Consider the following 17585-nt stretch of genomic DNA (forward strand, 5'->3'; position numbering starts at 1 on the left):
TGTCTGTTATTGTACGTGCAATATGCTTTGTGAACTGCAATAGATAGAGGTTCAGTAGCGGTGTGTGGGTAAAATCTGTGTGTGCGTGTGTGTGTGTGTGTGTGTGTGTGTGTGTGTGTGTGTGTGTGTGTGTGTGCGCGCATGTGTGTGTGTGTGTGTGTGTGTGTGCGTGCACGTTCATGCAAGTAGAAAAACATATTGACATATAGGACCTGCCTTGTTGATAGTGTTGCACCCTACTTGTAGAGAAACGCCGATGCCATCCTTCTCTATTTCATGTTGACGATAAGGTCTATCAATCTGTCATACAGCACATGCTTTTATTTTTTGTTGTCCTAGGCTACCTGGCTAAAATGCTTGCTCGCTAGCCTAACTTCCATTAACGGGCAACGTTAGCTAGTTAACATTAGCCTTCTACATCTAGCTACATAGTGAATGTCCATCTTTTCAGGCCAGCGGCACAACAATGTATGAATTAATGGTTGGATCAGAATAGCCGTCATAATCATTGGCCAGTACAGTATGGAGAATTAAGTAAAACCACAAGTCCAAATCCCTATCTCCATCCATGGCTTTATCAAGGCAGGCCAAATGCTTGCTGGCTTCCCTTGCTTTCAATACTACGGACGGCAACAATATCATACTCTTTTGGACCGGACAGCATCAGACAGATGTGCTCCACGTAGAGAGACAGAGGGGCGCTCTTTCACTTGCTTGGATGCTTTTTCCTGTGAGAAATATTCAGGCTCTGAAGGAACATTATGAAACACAGAGAGGCTAAATATCTATTTGTATTGGTACATTTTTGGGGGAAGCCTGGCTTCCCTTGGCATCAATGAATACACGCCACTGCAGAGCTTGCTGTCCGGTTTTGTCATAACACAAAAGTGTGGTTGAATTTATTCTGCCACTGTGTCTTGTTATTGTCTCGGCCTTTAGGCCTAAATATCACGGTCTCGAGGCATATGAACTAGCAGGTTATAGAGCAAACAACACAGTTATCACAACACATAGGTTGTAATATGGCTTTTTGCGGGTGGGGGGGATTGGCTTCCCCAGTGATTTCACTCAACCACTGCTACTGCTGGAGACTAGTCTCTTTCTAGGTGCCTTTGGCAAAAATGTAATCATGTGCATCAGACAAAACACAAGCGTGGTAACCAGCGGAGAGAAACGTATGTTCTCATTCTCCTGCCCATCAAACTAGCATGATATTTATAAGGCTCTACTCCGCTGTGATCGTGGTGTGGCTTGGGTCCAGATGGGTGCTAAAGGCATGATTTGTCTCTGCTTTATTGAGATTGAGTTCTACACCCACCTCCTCCTCTTCTCCATCCTCAGTAGAATCCTAATGCAGTGACACCAGCGGGGATACTTTTTTCTTTACAATCTACTTAGCAATGATTTATCGATCACTGCCTCTTCCCTCATAGAGAATTAGCAATCCTTTTTGGGAAATCAGATTTTCACACCTTTCATGAGAATGTGGATATGGTGCGGGGGGGGGGGGGGGGGGGGGGGGGGGGGGCCTTGGGGAAGTTGACTTTGAGGAGAAGTCCCATGGTGCTGTGTGGTTCTGTGGGCGTGTCAGTCGTGATATTGGCGAAAGCACAGGTTGCTGAGGGGAGGACGGCTCCTAATAATGTCTGGAACGGCGCAAACGGAATGGCATTAAACACATGGAAGCCATTGACGTATTAGATACCATTCCACTGATTCTGCTCCAGCCATTACCACGAGCCCGTCCTCCCCAGTTAATGTGCCACCAACCTCCTGTGGCTGAATTATGCACTGCACAACTTAAAAAATAAAAAATAATTATAACTGCAGAGTAGATTTAGTTAAATGCTGACTACAGGCAGTTAGAGCGTTGGACTAGTAACCGGAAGGTTGCGAGTTCAAACCCCCGAGCTGACAAGGTACAAATCTGTCGTTCTGCCCCTGAACAGGCAGTTAACCCACTGTTCCCAGGCCGTCATTGAAAATAAGAATTTGTTCTTAACTGACTTGCCTGGTTAAATAAAGGTAAAATACATTTTTTTTTTTAATTAACATGAAGATGAAAGCCCCTTCTTAGAGTTAAATTGCTGTTCCAACCAAGCTAATTTTGAGCAGATCTATGAATGGATCTACAGTGGATCTATATGGATCTACAGTCGTTCAGTAGAATGCTGTGTTAGATGCATCACAAAACGACCTTTGTCATATGTCGCACCGTCTCCCTAAGGTAAAAGCTTGTTACATATTCCACAGGGAAAGCTTCCCGAGGCCGTTGTAGAGTCAGATTAGCACAGCGAAGGCTTTGATGCTCCAGAATGAGAGCCCTGTGGATTGATGTACAGAAAACACACTCCTGACCAATCAGGGCCTTTTATTTGTTGTGGACCTGCTGATTTACAAGCTTCAAAGAGTCTTTCCCGTTGGACGGTTTAAACTGTTATTCTGGGAAAAGTTGGTTTAGTCCATCCAGAGAATCTATGCCTTACATTGTATTCCAAATTAGCCATCAGTTTACTATATGATACTGGTGTCTTGAAGAAGACATTTGAATGAATCGCACTGGGGTCTAGTGTATATAAAGGATAAGAAAGTATCAGAGCATGTTTATTCAACGGCCTACATTAGGCTGCTGACAGAAAGAAAAAGCCATATTTACACTACATCTGTAAGTATTGTAGACGTTTCATATTTGATTTGAGTACATTTTAGATTTCACTTGACCTTTTTTCTTATATATATATATAAAGTGCGAAAAATAAATATATATATATATATATATATATATATATATATTTATATATATTTATATATATTTATTTTTCGCACTTTTGTCTTAACAGGAGAATAGCTGGACTCTAATGTACAGGCTTCCCAGTCCACAACAGACATGCCATACTGAGGGAACAGTATGTTTCCCTACCTTAAGGGGGAGACAAATCATCATCTCTCGTAGCGCACACATACAGCATACCATAGAGGTCCTGGAACATTATAGCAGCTAATTCTAGGGGTGTTGGATGCATTATTTTTTTCACCTCTTACTTAACCTTTTATAGACATTTGGTTCTCCGAAAGTCAGATAACTTCTCCTTGTCTTACTTCTGGGACCCTGTGCTTTTTTGTGTGATTTTAAGACAATGCTTCTTTAGGTGAAAAGAAGGACTTATTTACCCTCCATCTGGCACCCAAACACACTATAAACCATCAAAAATTCTAATAACTCTGCTTTCTCCTCAGGGGCATCAACTGTGATCTAAATTTAAGCAACACACATTCTGCCACAAAGAATGAACTGTTCTTAATTTATGACAAGTAACTGTGTTTATGTCAATGATGCCTTAATAAAATAAGACAGTAGTTGTCATACTCAATCAGCTTATGGATTTGCTGTCAAATACCTTAGAAAACAAATGACCACTAAAATTGAACCATTTACCATTCTAACCATCCTTTTACATTTAGAAAATTACGATGATTTATTTCAACTGTGGAATGTTTTATACATTTTGATGATTACGTTATATAATTCAATTATATTATACTTTTAAAATAATGATTGCCATAGTATTATATATTATAAGATATATGCTGTAGGTTTGACACAGAATAAGCTACAATTACAATAATTATTACCACTGTTTTTATTATTGTTATTACCCTTATTATTATTATTGAAATTACTTAATTATAATTATCTTTCAGTGCCCTGAATGTCAGTTGAGTGGAGCATGTTTGTCCAAGGCAGAAGCCCCTTGCCCAGGGGACTCATAGGACAACGCCATTAAGGCCATTAGCTATTAGCATGGATATCTGATGAGCGCTGAGGGCTTTGTGCTGACCACCTCCTCCATGGAAACTGGGGGTATTAAGAGAGGAGTGGGAGGGAGGGAGTGAGGGGTGAGAGCCGAGTGCTTTTCCCTGTTCCTGCACTGCGGCCAGGGGGAGTAGAGCAACCCCACTTCCCCTCTCTACTCACCCCACTCCACCCCCGAGCCCTCACACCGCACACACCCACTCTCACTGTTGAAATAAACATTTACACTTTGGCTGAAGAGCTGCACCGAGAGCTCCTTTTTAATAATGTAATTAACAGCCTTGGATGAAGGCGGAGGAGACAGGCGGAGGAGACCTGTCCGCCATTGGAGATGAAGATTAGAGCTGTGATCTCATTCCCACCACTTGTTTAGAGTCTGTCAGGAAGAGGAATGTCAACATTAGGTATGATGAAATAAGGAGAAAATACCAAAAAAAAAAAGGAAAGAGATGGAAGGATGAGAGAGAGAGGACCCTGCCCTACTCTAAAGTGTCAGTTGCTTCATGTTCAAATTGTTTTGTTTTTTTATCATAGTTGGTGGGGAAAAGATTCCCCATTTGCCTTTATTTTCCCCACATTCTAACCAAAGGCTTTGCCTTCATTGTTCTCTGTTTTACTATATGTCTTGCAAACAACTATATTTTAAAACGACGAGAGAAATTTGAGCACTGCCCGGGCTTTCCGCTGCTGTTCCTCTGAGCTTTCAAACAGCCGACAGACTGTGAAGAATAAATAATAAAAAACTATTGATTATTTTGATGACTGCAAGATTCAATTAGGTATTAATTTTGCCCTCCAGTGGACCTATCAAGTGACTCAAAAGAGAAGAGGTGGGAGGTGGCGGTGGGCCCAAATGGATGCAAAGAGCGAGTAAGGCCAGGCTCAGACAGAGGGGAAAATGTGTTTACCTCACCGGGCAGAGAGGTGCATTGATGCGCAGAGTCCCATATTTAAGTGCTCCACAAATGAAGCCCTGATGACAAGAGACATTGTTACCAGGGATATGAGTATTGACCAGCCGACTCGCCTTTCGATGACATCTTAAACTATTTCTATTGATTAACATTTTCATAGATTATCATGTGTCATATCAAAGCCCCTCGATTCCCCTGATGAGCGCATTAAAAAGGACCCTCTGGACAGGAACACATCGACCACCATGGCAGGAGTGAAGGTAGTGGGGTACTGGCGCATGGGCAAGGTTGGCCCCCCCCTCTCCCTCTTTCCCTCACGCCATACATGCTGGTCACCTGTCCCCATCGCCAACCCATTTAGACTGAATGTTCTCAACCATAATTAAGGCAGAGTGAGAGGGACAGAGAGTTGTACCCCTCTCTGTTCCTGCTGTTCATTGTGGAGGGAGGGTGGTGTAACAGTCTGAGGAGACACGAGGGAGAGGAGACACAGGAGAGGCAGAGAGGGAGGAGAGAGAGTGGAGGTGACATCTGCTTGTCTTGGGAGGCAACCTTAGGCTTGATCCTGCAGTGGTTATTCAGATGCACCAAGATCAAGGAAAATGGTTTCTGGTTTGGTAGCAAGCATCGTGCACTAGCTGGTCTCTGCTCTGTGGCCGCGAGCATGGTTTAATTGGTTTCTGTCAGGTTTTTTGGGCATTCAGAAGACAATTTTTACAATATTTTCTTGGGCATTCACTGGAGCTTCATTTAGGTATGTATGCTTTTTGTTGGTTTATTTATGATATTTTTCATTTGGTGCACTTTTACATAGTTGCACATCAGTAACTAGCAACATTACTTCATGACATTGCATTATACATTACTTTGTTAGTAATGAACTGACAGTCATTTTAATTCCCTCCAGCTTACGGTGGTTTTTGTTTTTGTGAGACATTAGAATTACATTTTTGGGAGGACCAATGATATGCCTTGATCTATTCCTGCTCTTGATTGGAAGAGGACTTCATCGTTTGCTGGTGTTGCCTCTGAATTATGATGCCAACGTGGACTTCTTGCTCTTAATTCAAATATCATGCAGGCTTTACTTTTGAGAAATGAACGAACTGTCTACGTAGATTTGTAACAGTAGATAGAGTGTGTCAGTATTTCTTTAGCAATTGGATTTGTAGGTACAGTATGCGTGTACAGGATGTGTGTCACGCTGAAGTTGTGACACGTATGTTCTGTGGGTGTTAATGAGCCGTTAGAGGTGTGAAGAACCTTGAAGGCTGCAGGGTATAATGGCAAAGCCAAACGATCCGTAACCGCTCTTCACCAGGCAGGTTGCAGCCACCAATATCAGCGGGAGCAGCACCAGTCTCAGATAAAAGAGAGACCGCTGGAGAGAGAGGTAGGGGGAGGGAGGGAGAGAGTGGTTAGTGAGTGATAGAGGGGAGACACAGGGGTAGAGAGAAGGGGAGTGAAGGGGAGTAGACAGAGAACAAGCCGGTGTAGAGTAGTGTGTGAGAGGCGGCGAGGCAAATCTAACCACGTTCTGTTGTATTCCCCACCTGGGCTCTCCAGCTCCCTCCAGGATCCGATGATTACAGGGCAGTTGAGCAAGCCGCTGCTCTCCCTGCGCAGCGAGATGAGCGCGGCAGAACTCCGGGCAGAGGACAAGGCGGCCACCCCAGACAGCAAGCTCAATGACGAGCCCCTGCTCCTGTCCTCCGAGGCCACGGGCAGAGAGGACACTCCCAACAAGCTCTATGGTGAGTCCACTGACAGGACAGTTCTCCTTCTCTGCTCTCCTTTCTGAGACTGGTCGTGGTATGATTGACCAGGGAAATGCTCTGTCTCTGTGTGTTTTGGAAAGGGTGTCTGAGACCAGGTGCTACTGGAGCAGGTTCTAGAAGAGTGTAATAGACCAAACTAAGTTGAAGTGCAAGGATTCAGGGGTGGATGAGGTGGATGCAATAAGGCTGGTTACCTGATTTAGAGTATGCAGATGTTGAAGATAAGTTCTTTAGGTGAGCTTTCAGGTGACATGGTGTTTTACACGTTCATTATGTCGTGACTTTTTTCACTGGAAATATCAATGAAGTCATATCCTACAAACGGTTTGAGGTCTTGTTATGAGTCTTCTGTTAATTGATTCATTTATTTCCTTATAGGCTACATCTTGAGAAGTTTAGTTGTGGTAATTTTCAAATAGATTGCCGCGAGAGTCGCAGTTGAATACTCAAAATGTCACACTAGAATTGTTCATGTAATTACGTTTCATAGTGTGCCTTTAGGCCTACACATTTAGCAATTAGAGTTAGTATAGTTCACATTGATTAGATTGGTAGGAAAGTGACCCTTTCTTTCAGAAACATCTTGGAATATCTTGGAATGTGGCATTTTATCATTTGTAGCAGGTGTGAAAGTGAAATGTGTGAATGTTATGACAAAATATGCCAGATAAGAGAGAATTTGAGGAAACATTGTATCAGAAATGTGTGTGCGTTCTCACTTAAATATACCTATATATTGAACAGTGGTGAGGGTCTTTGGTTTTGGCTTTGGTTTGTGACATTTCCTTACGCTTTATATTATCTGCAATGGTGGGTCATCACAGTTTATAATTTTTTAAGCAACTAAACACATTTTTTTGTAGGTTAATTGCATATACCGGTATGAAGATGAATTGATATTTATAAAAATGATACATGGTAAACACATTTAAATTACTCATGACATTAGCAATTTATGAATATAAAGGAAAAATGGCCTATTGCTCTGATAGGGAATTACATATCCTTACCACAAGTAGACCAACATAAGAGATACTAATTTATTTTTATTTCTGTCATTAATTCCATGTCCAGGTTCAATTACAGTTGTGATCAAGTTAATCAATATGCTTTTGATGAACCTAATTTACTTATACAGACAGTCTAATTTAATCCTAGGTCATAAGGATGAAATGCTAGGTCTAATGAGATTAAAACAATTGTTTTGTAGAATGAAACTATAAAAGTCATTGCACCATGTCTAATATAGACTGCTGTAACATGTAGATTCAGTCTCAATGTAAATGTTAAACACTGCCTCATTTCAATTTGTTTGGATTTTGGACTGATCCTTTAGGATGGACGTATAAGCGTTACGTTTATAGTCAATGCTGTCGCAAAATAATCGGAACAAATTCAGTCACTCACTAATCCTTATTTACACCAAAGTACATTTTTTTTGTACCGTCAAAATAAGATTAATAAAAAAAACAATGTAGCGATTGGAACATTGTGATATGTAATATGCATCTAAGATATGAATTTATGAATCTATTAGTGCAAAATTTAGTTTCGGGCATTTCAATTAGATTTTTGTGTAATGAAATGCATTAATATAACAATTACTGTATGTCATGGATGGTCTAAAGTGTACTTTTTGTGTTATCCTGACTATAGTGCTTTGGATGTATAACTATCGCTGAGGACACCATATGTAATGCAGTTACAGCGTGTGCCCTTGGTGTGAGTAGATACTGGATGGGATATGATGTGGTCGATTTAAGACATTTTACACAGAGAACAGCTATTTCAGGGTACAGTCATTTTACACTTAGTACACATCTAAACATGCTTGTAAGGTTATGAGTCAGTACTCGGCATTGAGGATGTAATACGTCTATTTCTGAAGAGGCCCATGGACATCATTGTAAAAGATTATTTCGCACTCACTAAAATTCCATGAACCCCCTTCAAATTACAGTAAAGGTATGCTTGTCCGGAGAGGCTTTTCGAAAAGTAAGTGAATTGTGTCTTCTAGATATCATTGATACAAACTACTACAGTAAATCAAATCAAATTTGATTTGTCACGTACACATGGTTAGCAGATGTTAATGCAAGTGTAGCGAAATGCTTGTGCTTCTAGTTCCGACAATGCAATAATAACCAACGAGTAATCGAACCTAACAATTCCACAACTACTACCTTATACACACAAGTGTAAAGGGATAAAGAATATGTACATAAAGATATATGAATGAGAGATGGTACAGAATGGCATAGGCAAGTTGCAGTAGATGGTATCGAGGACAGTATATACAAATACATATGAGATGAGTAATGTAGGGTATATAAACATAAAGTGGCATAGTTTAAAGTTTCTAGTGATACATGTATTACATAAAGATGGCAAGATGCAGTAGATGATATAGAGTACAGTATATACATATACATATGAGATGAGTAATGTAGGGTATGTAAACAGTACTACTAATACTTGATTAAATTGGTAGTAAATATATATTTTCATATTAACATAATACATTATAAACAAAATAATGATAGTAATATAATACAATTAAAAACATATTTGTTCTGTAACTTAAACATCCCATGAAAAAGCAGTACCAAAAGAAACAATACCAAAACAGTACACAGTGACTCTGACGTGAAGAGTGCAGGATTGTGAGTGACAGCAGTCACCATATATATATGTAGGGCTCTATAAAATCTGTTGCATTTTTTTTCCTGATTCCGTTTTTTCCCAAATTCTGTTTCCTCAGTTTAGTTTTGCCAGGTTTCTGCTTTCCACTGTTTTTCTTTTTTTTCTCTCTCTAAAAAAACACAGATGTTCTAAATCCAGAACAATGCTTAAACCACATCAGGATCCAACTTTTGAGGTCTTGAAATTATTTTTGGGGGTGCAGTTACCCTTTAATTCCAGTGTGCACCTAGGAAGAGGCTAGCAACAGGATGTTGCTTAGCAGTGTTTTTGTAGCGCACACGTGATAGTAGAGTTTACATAACAAATACCCACTGGATTGATGCAAATAATCATTCTAGAATTCTGCCAGTTAAGCAAAGGCTACTTTGTAGGTATCATTTTTGGGAAAGCCTTTCCATCTACCAGAAGACTTTTCGTTAGCATCATCGCTACACAAAGTGGTAGATGCGCGCACCGCACATACACAGACGGGGAATTCTCATTGCCTCTTCAGAAAGCTGCAGGAAATACGAATCACTGATGCATTCTGTTCATGTCTTATAATAAACTTGAGCTAATTAATACATTTTCAATACATTTAGTAGATTCCCTATTAAGTTCAATAAATTGTTTTATATTGTTGAATTCTGTTGTAATGGCTGGATTCCACGATTCCTTCCACGTTCTCCACATCGCAGATTTTATAGGGCCCAACATATGGTATAGTTGTATTCACACCCATTTACTTTTTCCACGTTTTGTTGTTACAGGCTGAATTTAAAATGGATTAAATTGAGATTTGTGTCACTAGCCTACACACAATACCCCATAATGTCAAGACGCAATTATGTTTTCAGACATTTTTAGTAATTCATAAAAAAAATTTAATCTGAAATGTCTTGAGTCAATAAGTATTCAACCCCTTTGCCATGGCAAGCCTAAAAATATACTGATCAAAAATATAAACGCAACATGCAACATTTCAAAGATTAATAATTCATATAAGGAAAACAGTCAATTTAAATCAATTCATTGGGTCTTAATCTATGGATTTCACATGAGTGTGGATCAGAAAACCAGTCAGTATCTTGTGTGACCACTATTTGCCTCATGCAGCCCGACACATCTCATTCGCATAGAGATGATCAGGCTGTTGATTGTGGCCTGTGGAATGTTTTCCCACTTCTCTTCAATGGTTGTGCAAAGTTGCTGGATATTAGTGGGAACTGGAACACGTTGTCGTACACATCGATTCAGAGCATCCCAAACATGCTCAATTGGTGACATGTCTGGTGAGTATGTAGGCCATGGAAGAACTAGGACATTTCAGCTTTCAGGAATTGTATACAGAGCGACATGGGCTATGCATTATCATGCTGACACATGATGTGATGGCGGCGGATGAAGGACAATAACCTAAAAGATAAGGCCAAATATACACTGGAGTTGCTTACCAAGATGACAGTGAATGTTCCTGACTGGCCTAATTACAGTTTTGACTTACAGTGGGGCAAAAAAAGTATTTAGTCAGCCACCAATTGTGCAAGTTCTCCCACTTAAAAAGATGAGAGAGGCCTGTAATTTTCATCATAGGTACACTTCTACTATGACAGACAAAATTAGAAAAAAAATCCAGAAAATCACATTGTATGATTTTTAATGAATTTATTTGCAAATTATGGTGGAAAATAAGTATTTGGTCAATAACAAAAGTTTATCTCAATACTTTGTTATATACCCTTTGTTGGCAATGACAGAGGTCAAACATCTTCTGTAAGTCTTCCTCCAAGTCCATTCCTCCATGCAGATCTCCTCTAGAGCAGTGATATTTTGGGGTTGTTGCTGGGCAACACAGACTTTCAACTCCCTCCAAAGATTTTCTATGGGGTTGAGATCTGGAGACTGGCTAGGCCACTCCAGGACCTTGAAATGCTTCTTACGGAGCCACTCTTTCGTTGCCCGGGCGGTGTGTTTGGGATCATTGTCATGCTGAAAGACCCAGCCACGTTTCATCTTCAATGCCCTTGCTGATGGAAGGAGGTTTTCACTCAAAATCTCACGATACATGGCCCCATTCATTCTTTCCTTTACACGGATCAGTCGTCCTCGTCCTTTTGCAGAAAAACAGCCCCAAAGCATGATGTTTCCACCCCATGCCTCACAGTAGGTATGGTGTTCTTTGGATGCAACTCAGCATTCTTTGTCCTCCAAACACGACGAGTTTAGTTTTTACCAAAAAGGTCTATTTTGGTTTCATCTGACCATATGACATTCTCCCAATCTTCTTCTGGATCATCCAAATGCTCTCTAGCAAACTTCAGACGAGCCTGGACATGTACTGGCTTAAGCAGGGGGACACGTCTGGCACTGCAGGATTTGAGTCCCTGGCGGCGTAGTGTGTGGTACTGATGGTAGGCTTTGTTACTTTGGTCCCAGCTCTCTGCAGGTCATTCACTAGGTCCCCCCGTGTGGTTCTGGGATTTTTGCTCACCGTTCTTGTGATCATTTTGACTCCACGGGGTGAGATCTTGCGTGGAGCCCCAGATCGAGGGAGATTATCAGTGGTCTTGTATGTCTTCCATTTCCTAATAATTGCTCCCACAGTTGATTTCTTCAAACCAAGCTGCTTACCTATTGCAGATTCAGTCTTTCCAGTCTGGTGCAGGTCTACAATTTTGTTTCTGGTGTCCTTTGACAGATCTTTGGTCTTGGCCATAGTGGAGTTTTGAGTGTGACTGTTTGAGGTTGTGGACAGGTGTCTTTTATACTGATAACAAGTTCAAACGGGTGCCATTAATACAGGTAACGAGTGGAGGACAGAGGAGCCTCTTAAAGAAGAAGTTACAGGTCTGTGAGAGCCAGAAATCTTGCTTGTTTGTAGGTGACCAAATACTTATTTTACACCATAATTTGCAAAGAAATTCATAAAAAATCCTACAATGTGATTTTCTGGATTTTTTGTATCTATCTATGATGAAAATTACAGGCCTCTCTCATCTTTTTAAGTGGGAGAACTTGCACAATTGGTGGCTGACTAAATACTTTTTTGCCCCACTGTAAATCAGCTTGAAAATCTAGGGCAGGACTTGAAAATGGCTGTTTAGCAATGATCAGAGCTTGAATCATTTTAAAAAGAAAAATGTGCAAATATTGTACAATCCAGGCCTGCAAAGCTCTGACAGACTTGCACATAAACACAGCTGTAATTGCTGCCAAAGGCTATTCTAACATGAGTATTCAAGGGTGTGAAAACTTATGTAAATGAGATATTTCTGTATTTCACTTTCAATACATTTGCTAAAATTTCTACCAATGTTTTCACTTTGTCATTATCGGGTATTGTGTGTAGATGGGGGAGATTATTTTTTTTAAATACTCTTTTATTTCAGGCGGTAACACAATTCTGGGGGGAATAAGTTTATGTTACTTTCTGAAGGCACTGTATGTGTGTGGTTTTACTGTAGGTTTATAGGTGGCAACAGAGCATGCCTTGAGCTCAGATTGTACCAACAAAACTGAAAAATATATATTTCTTACAAATAGTATTATACTCACCACATATACACACAAAATAGGTTACAATACCATTTGGAATCTGTATTTGGCCTGCAAAAAACCATAACTCCTTTTCTAATTGAATGCTGTCAGCACAGCAATCCGGAATGTTTTTATGTCTCATTTCTTTCTTCTGTATGTCAAGTTCTAGTTAAAGCAATAAGACCCGGAGGGGTGTGGTATATGGCTAATATATTATGGTTAAGGGCTGTTCTCATGCACGATGCAACGCAGTGTGCCTGGATACAGCCATGGTATATTGCCAATATACCACAAACACCCATATTGAAACACCCATAACCCTTATTGCTTTCATAAACTGGTTACCAACATAATTAGAGCAGTAAAAATACATGTATTGTCATACCCATGGTATACGGCTTTAAGCCAATCAGCATTCAGGGCTTGAACCGTTTATAATAATTGCCATTATTGTTACTTAATTTATGTGTGCTAGGCCTACCTCGTGCCAAAAACACAAATATATCGTGTTGGCTTTCTATACTCACTATATAATCAGGGCTAATCTAATTTTGGATTCATTCTAATGATCAAGCACATTAAACCACTTACACGCACGCATCAATCAGTACAGATCCATTGCTGCTGGCATCCTTCAACACCATTGGTGCCCTCTTAGTCTACCTGTTATCACACAATAAGAGTTTAAAAAAACATGGTAGTGTTACATTGGTCATGGAAAGACGAGAGAAAGCATTGCTATTTGTTTTGTCATGAATAATACATCAAAAACAGCTATCCCATTATGATGAAGCATACAATAACAAGGTACTTTAGGGTGTGTGTGAGTGTACGTGTATTTGTCTGTCTGTGTATTTGTCTGTGCGTGTATTGGTCTGTGCGTGTATTTGTCTGTGAGTGTATTTGTCTGTGAGTGTATTTGTCTGTCAGTGTATTTGTCCGTGCGTGTATTTGTCTGTGAGTGTATTTGTCTGTGAGTGTATTTGTCTGTGAGTGTATTTGTCCGTGCGTGTTTTTGCCCGTGATTGTATTTGTCTGTCCGTGTATTTGACTGTCCGTGTATTTGTCTGTGAGTGTATTTGACTGTCCGTGTATTTGTCTGTGAGTGTATTTGACTGTCCGTGTATTTGTCTGTCCGTGTATTTGTCTGTCCGTGTATTTGTCTGTCCATGTATTTGACTGTCCGTGTATTTGTCTGTCCGTGTATTTGTCTGTCCGTGTATTTGACTGTGAGTGTATTTGACTGTCCGTGTATTTGTCTGTGAGTGTATTTGACTGTCCGTGTATTTGTCTGTGAGTGTATTTGACTGTCCGTGTATTTGTCTGTGAGTGTATTTGACTGTCCGTGTATTTGTCTGTGAGTGTATTTGTCTGTCCGTGTATTTGTCTGTGAGTGTATTTGACTGTCCGTGTATTTGTCTGTCCGTGTATTTGTCTGTCCGTGTATTTGTCTGTCCGTGTATTTGACTGTCCGTGTATTTGTCTGTCCGTGTATTTGTCTGTCCGTGTATTTGACTGTCCGCGTATTTGTCTGTCCGTGTATTTGACTGTCCGTGTATTTGTCTGTCCGTGTATTTGACTGTCCGTGTATTTGACTGTCCGTGTATTTGTCTGTCCGTGTATTTGTCTGTCCGTGTATTTGACTGTCCGTGTATTTGTCTGTCCGTGTATTTGACTGTCTGTGTATTTGTATGTCCGTGTATTTGACTGTCCGTGTATTTGTCTGTCCGTGTATTTGACTGTCCGTGTATTTGTCTGTCCGTGTATTTGACTGTCCGTGTATTTGTCTGTGAGTGTATTTGTCTGTCCGTGTATTTGTCTGTCCGTGTATTTGACTGTGAGTGTATTTGTCTGTCCGTGTATTTGTCTCTCCGTGTATTTGTCTGTCCGTGTATTTGACTGTCCGTGTATTTGTCTGTCCGTGTATTTGTCTGTGGGTGTATTTGTCTGTCCGTGTATTTGACTGTCCGTGTATTTGTCTGTCCGTGTATTTGACTGTCCGTGTATTTGTCTGTCCGTGTATTTGACTGTCCGTGTATTTGTCTGTCCGTGTATTTGACTGTCCGTGTATTTGTCTGTCCGTGTATTTGACTGTCCGTGTATTTGTCTGTCCGTGTATTTGACTGTCCGTGTATTTGTCTGTCCGTGTATTTGTCTGTCCGTGTATTTGACTGTCCGTGTATTTGTCTGTGAGTGTATTTGACTGTCCGTGTATTTGACTGTCCGTGTATTTGTCTGTCCGTGTATTTGTCTGTGAGTGTATTTGTCTGTCCGTGTATTTGACTGTGCGAGTATTTGTTTCTCTGTGTGGGTATTTGTTTCTCTGTGTGGGTATTTGTTTCTCTGTGTGGGTATTTGTTTCTCTGTGTGGGTATTTGTTTCTCTGTGTGGGTATTTGTTTCTCTGTGTGGGTATTTGTTTCTCTGTGTGGGTATTTGTTTCTCTGTGTGGGTATTTGTTTCTCTGCTTCGTGTATTTGTCTGTGTGCATGTTTTGGGATCAGACAAGGGGACGATAGTGTGCAGTCTGGCAGTGGTGTGTGTGCGTGTATCTGTCTGTTTTTGTGTGTCTGTACAGTTCGCATGCGTTTTGAGACTAGACAAGGAAGTGGCGTAAGGTGAAGATAGTGTGCTCTTTGACAGCGTTGTGCTCCATTGTTACTTACTGCTGAGAAATATGACGGCTCCAGCTGTCAGTCAAATTAATTTTTTAGGATATCCCAGGGCTAGGCTCTCTAAAACAAAGACTAGTGTACCAGGTAATTAATTCATCTCAACAGTGTTACAATTCTCTGCAATAAGCATCAAGCGGTCTTTCAGTTCACTTCCAGACTCATGGTTACATGTGAAGCCCGCTGGTCCATGTTTGCCTGTACCTCTCGCTCTGTCTCTCCCCCCCCATTTCTTTTGAACAGAATGCCGATTGGCGAACTGGCAGCCCGGCCCGAGGAACAATCCCCCCTCCTCCCAAATTACTCAATTAGCCCATGCCAGCTAACATTTTTTAGATCGCTAAGTTAGTTTAGCGGCCATTAAAACATGTAGTAATCATGGTCAAATTACCAACCTGGGGGCCCCCATTGATTTAGTTCGTCACTCTCACTCAGATATCATATTAAAAACTTCAAACATTTGATTCAAACAAAATTAGTAGAATTGCATGAAGTTAGTTAAACGATTACAAATTATCCTCTACTCTCCATAGAAAAATGTGTAGAATTGCAGGAAATGAACTGTAAATCTTTAAAATGTTTTCTCCGCTGTCAAGTGGGTGCCCCATAACAACATTTCGCTTAGGGCCCCCAAAAGGCTAGGGCCGGCTCTGACTGCATGTGAGGGTATGGAGGTGGGTACACAGACCCTGCAATAGCTCATGATGAGTTCTGATGTTCTGTGTCCCCCCCACCCCCATCAAAGTTACCCATCCCTGCAATACGCCTTTCTAAAACGGCAGTCTTTATTTTTACAATACCGTATTCCACATAACTCTGTTGTCATTTTATATTTCATATCAATTCACCAGCTGTCACCTTTATTGTGAATTCAGCGGTGTGCTTTGGTAGAGGTTGTCTTAAGATGTGGTTGACCCAAGCTGCCCTGGTGTTTCTTGTGAGGCCGATGGAGCGATGGCATGGCTCGGCCCGTAGGCTGTGCCGGGGGGGGGGGGAGCGGCTCTGGGCAGGCTGGCACGACCCACTTGCCCTGAGACTAGGCACAGCTTTGAGACAGTCAGGATATGTGGTGCAGTCAGGAGATGGAGAAGAGAAAAGAGAGAGAGAGAGAGAGAGAGCGAGAGAGAGAGAGAGAGAGAGAGAGAGAGAGAGAGAGAGAGAGAGAGAGAGAGAGAGAGAGAGAGAGAGAGAGAGAGAGATCAACTCCTCTGACAAAGCAGCACAGCTCCCCTACATGCAGGTCACAGGGCATAGTGGATGACAGGAGGATGGTTTCTCACAGGAAGGTAAAAGTCTAATGTTATGCCAAGGTTGTACATGCATCTATGTACACACACACACGTTTGTTTATGCATGTGTAGCCTATGTTACAGTATTATTCTTAGCCTTAGATGTGGGTGTAGGGCAATGTTCTCTTATCAGCCTCCTTGAGTCTCCGTTGCCGTAGACAACAGATGCATGTACAGTAGGCCTATTCTAGGGACGGTATGGATATGCGTCTCTTTCGGGTGGCTTACTTTTATAAAGATGCAGATTTGTCAATGAGATTGTATTTCTTAATCAGAAATACAATGAATAGTCTTCAAGTCACGGTACCCGTTGTTTAAAGTGGTCGATAATGTGTGTGAATCTCCAACGCTCCAGCGTTTCCCTCTCGAATGTGTTGAGAGTGTCATTTTTTTGTGTCCAAGTAGAGAACATTTTGGGATGTTTAGAGAAATCCTGACTCTTGATATTCTCAGTTACAATTTGACCCCAACTCACTATCCAAGAAAATGATGGTAATTTATTTCAAGCGATGATTGCCCATGTATCTCCACACCACCCTCGGGATGGAGTACGTATGTATTAAGTTCAGCACTTTTGAACAAACCCCTTTTCTGCATAACGGTAATTGAGCTAGTCATATGAGCCAGTTCAGATACTCTAGATTTGATTTGGTTTAAGAAGTCCCCTGGTATTAGACAAAAATACACCGTGTTATTTGCTGTTGACGGACTCAAGAACTCCCCACCCATTTCTCGAGGCGACTCTTCACAGTGTTCGCTGGCTTGCCCGTTTCAATTAATAGAACAGCAAAGGAAAGTTGATTCTTTACGTGTGTCATTTTCATCAGTATGTTGCTGGATGGTGACAATGTACTCAATGTACACATAACAGTGGTGTTTGTCAGAAAATGCACAATACAG

General features: G+C 41.0%; 1 protein-coding gene across 1 annotated transcript in view; it reads left to right on the top strand.

The window, feature by feature from the left end:
- Positions 1-5228: 5228 nt before the first annotated feature.
- The window catches only part of LOC110535637 (POU domain, class 6, transcription factor 2-like), a 112960-nt gene continuing 100603 nt past the window's right edge, over positions 5229-17585 (top strand). The window contains 2 exon segments of the mRNA XM_036935370.2: positions 5229-5482; positions 6295-6482. Of these exon segments, the coding sequence (XP_036791265.2) occupies positions 6311-6482 (172 nt within the window). The 5' untranslated portion in view covers positions 5229-5482; positions 6295-6310.

Source organism: Oncorhynchus mykiss, chromosome 11 (genome assembly GCF_057628025.1).
Source record: "Oncorhynchus mykiss isolate SJ-2025 chromosome 11, ASM5762802v1, whole genome shotgun sequence".
Lineage (NCBI taxonomy): Eukaryota > Metazoa > Chordata > Actinopteri > Salmoniformes > Salmonidae > Oncorhynchus > Oncorhynchus mykiss.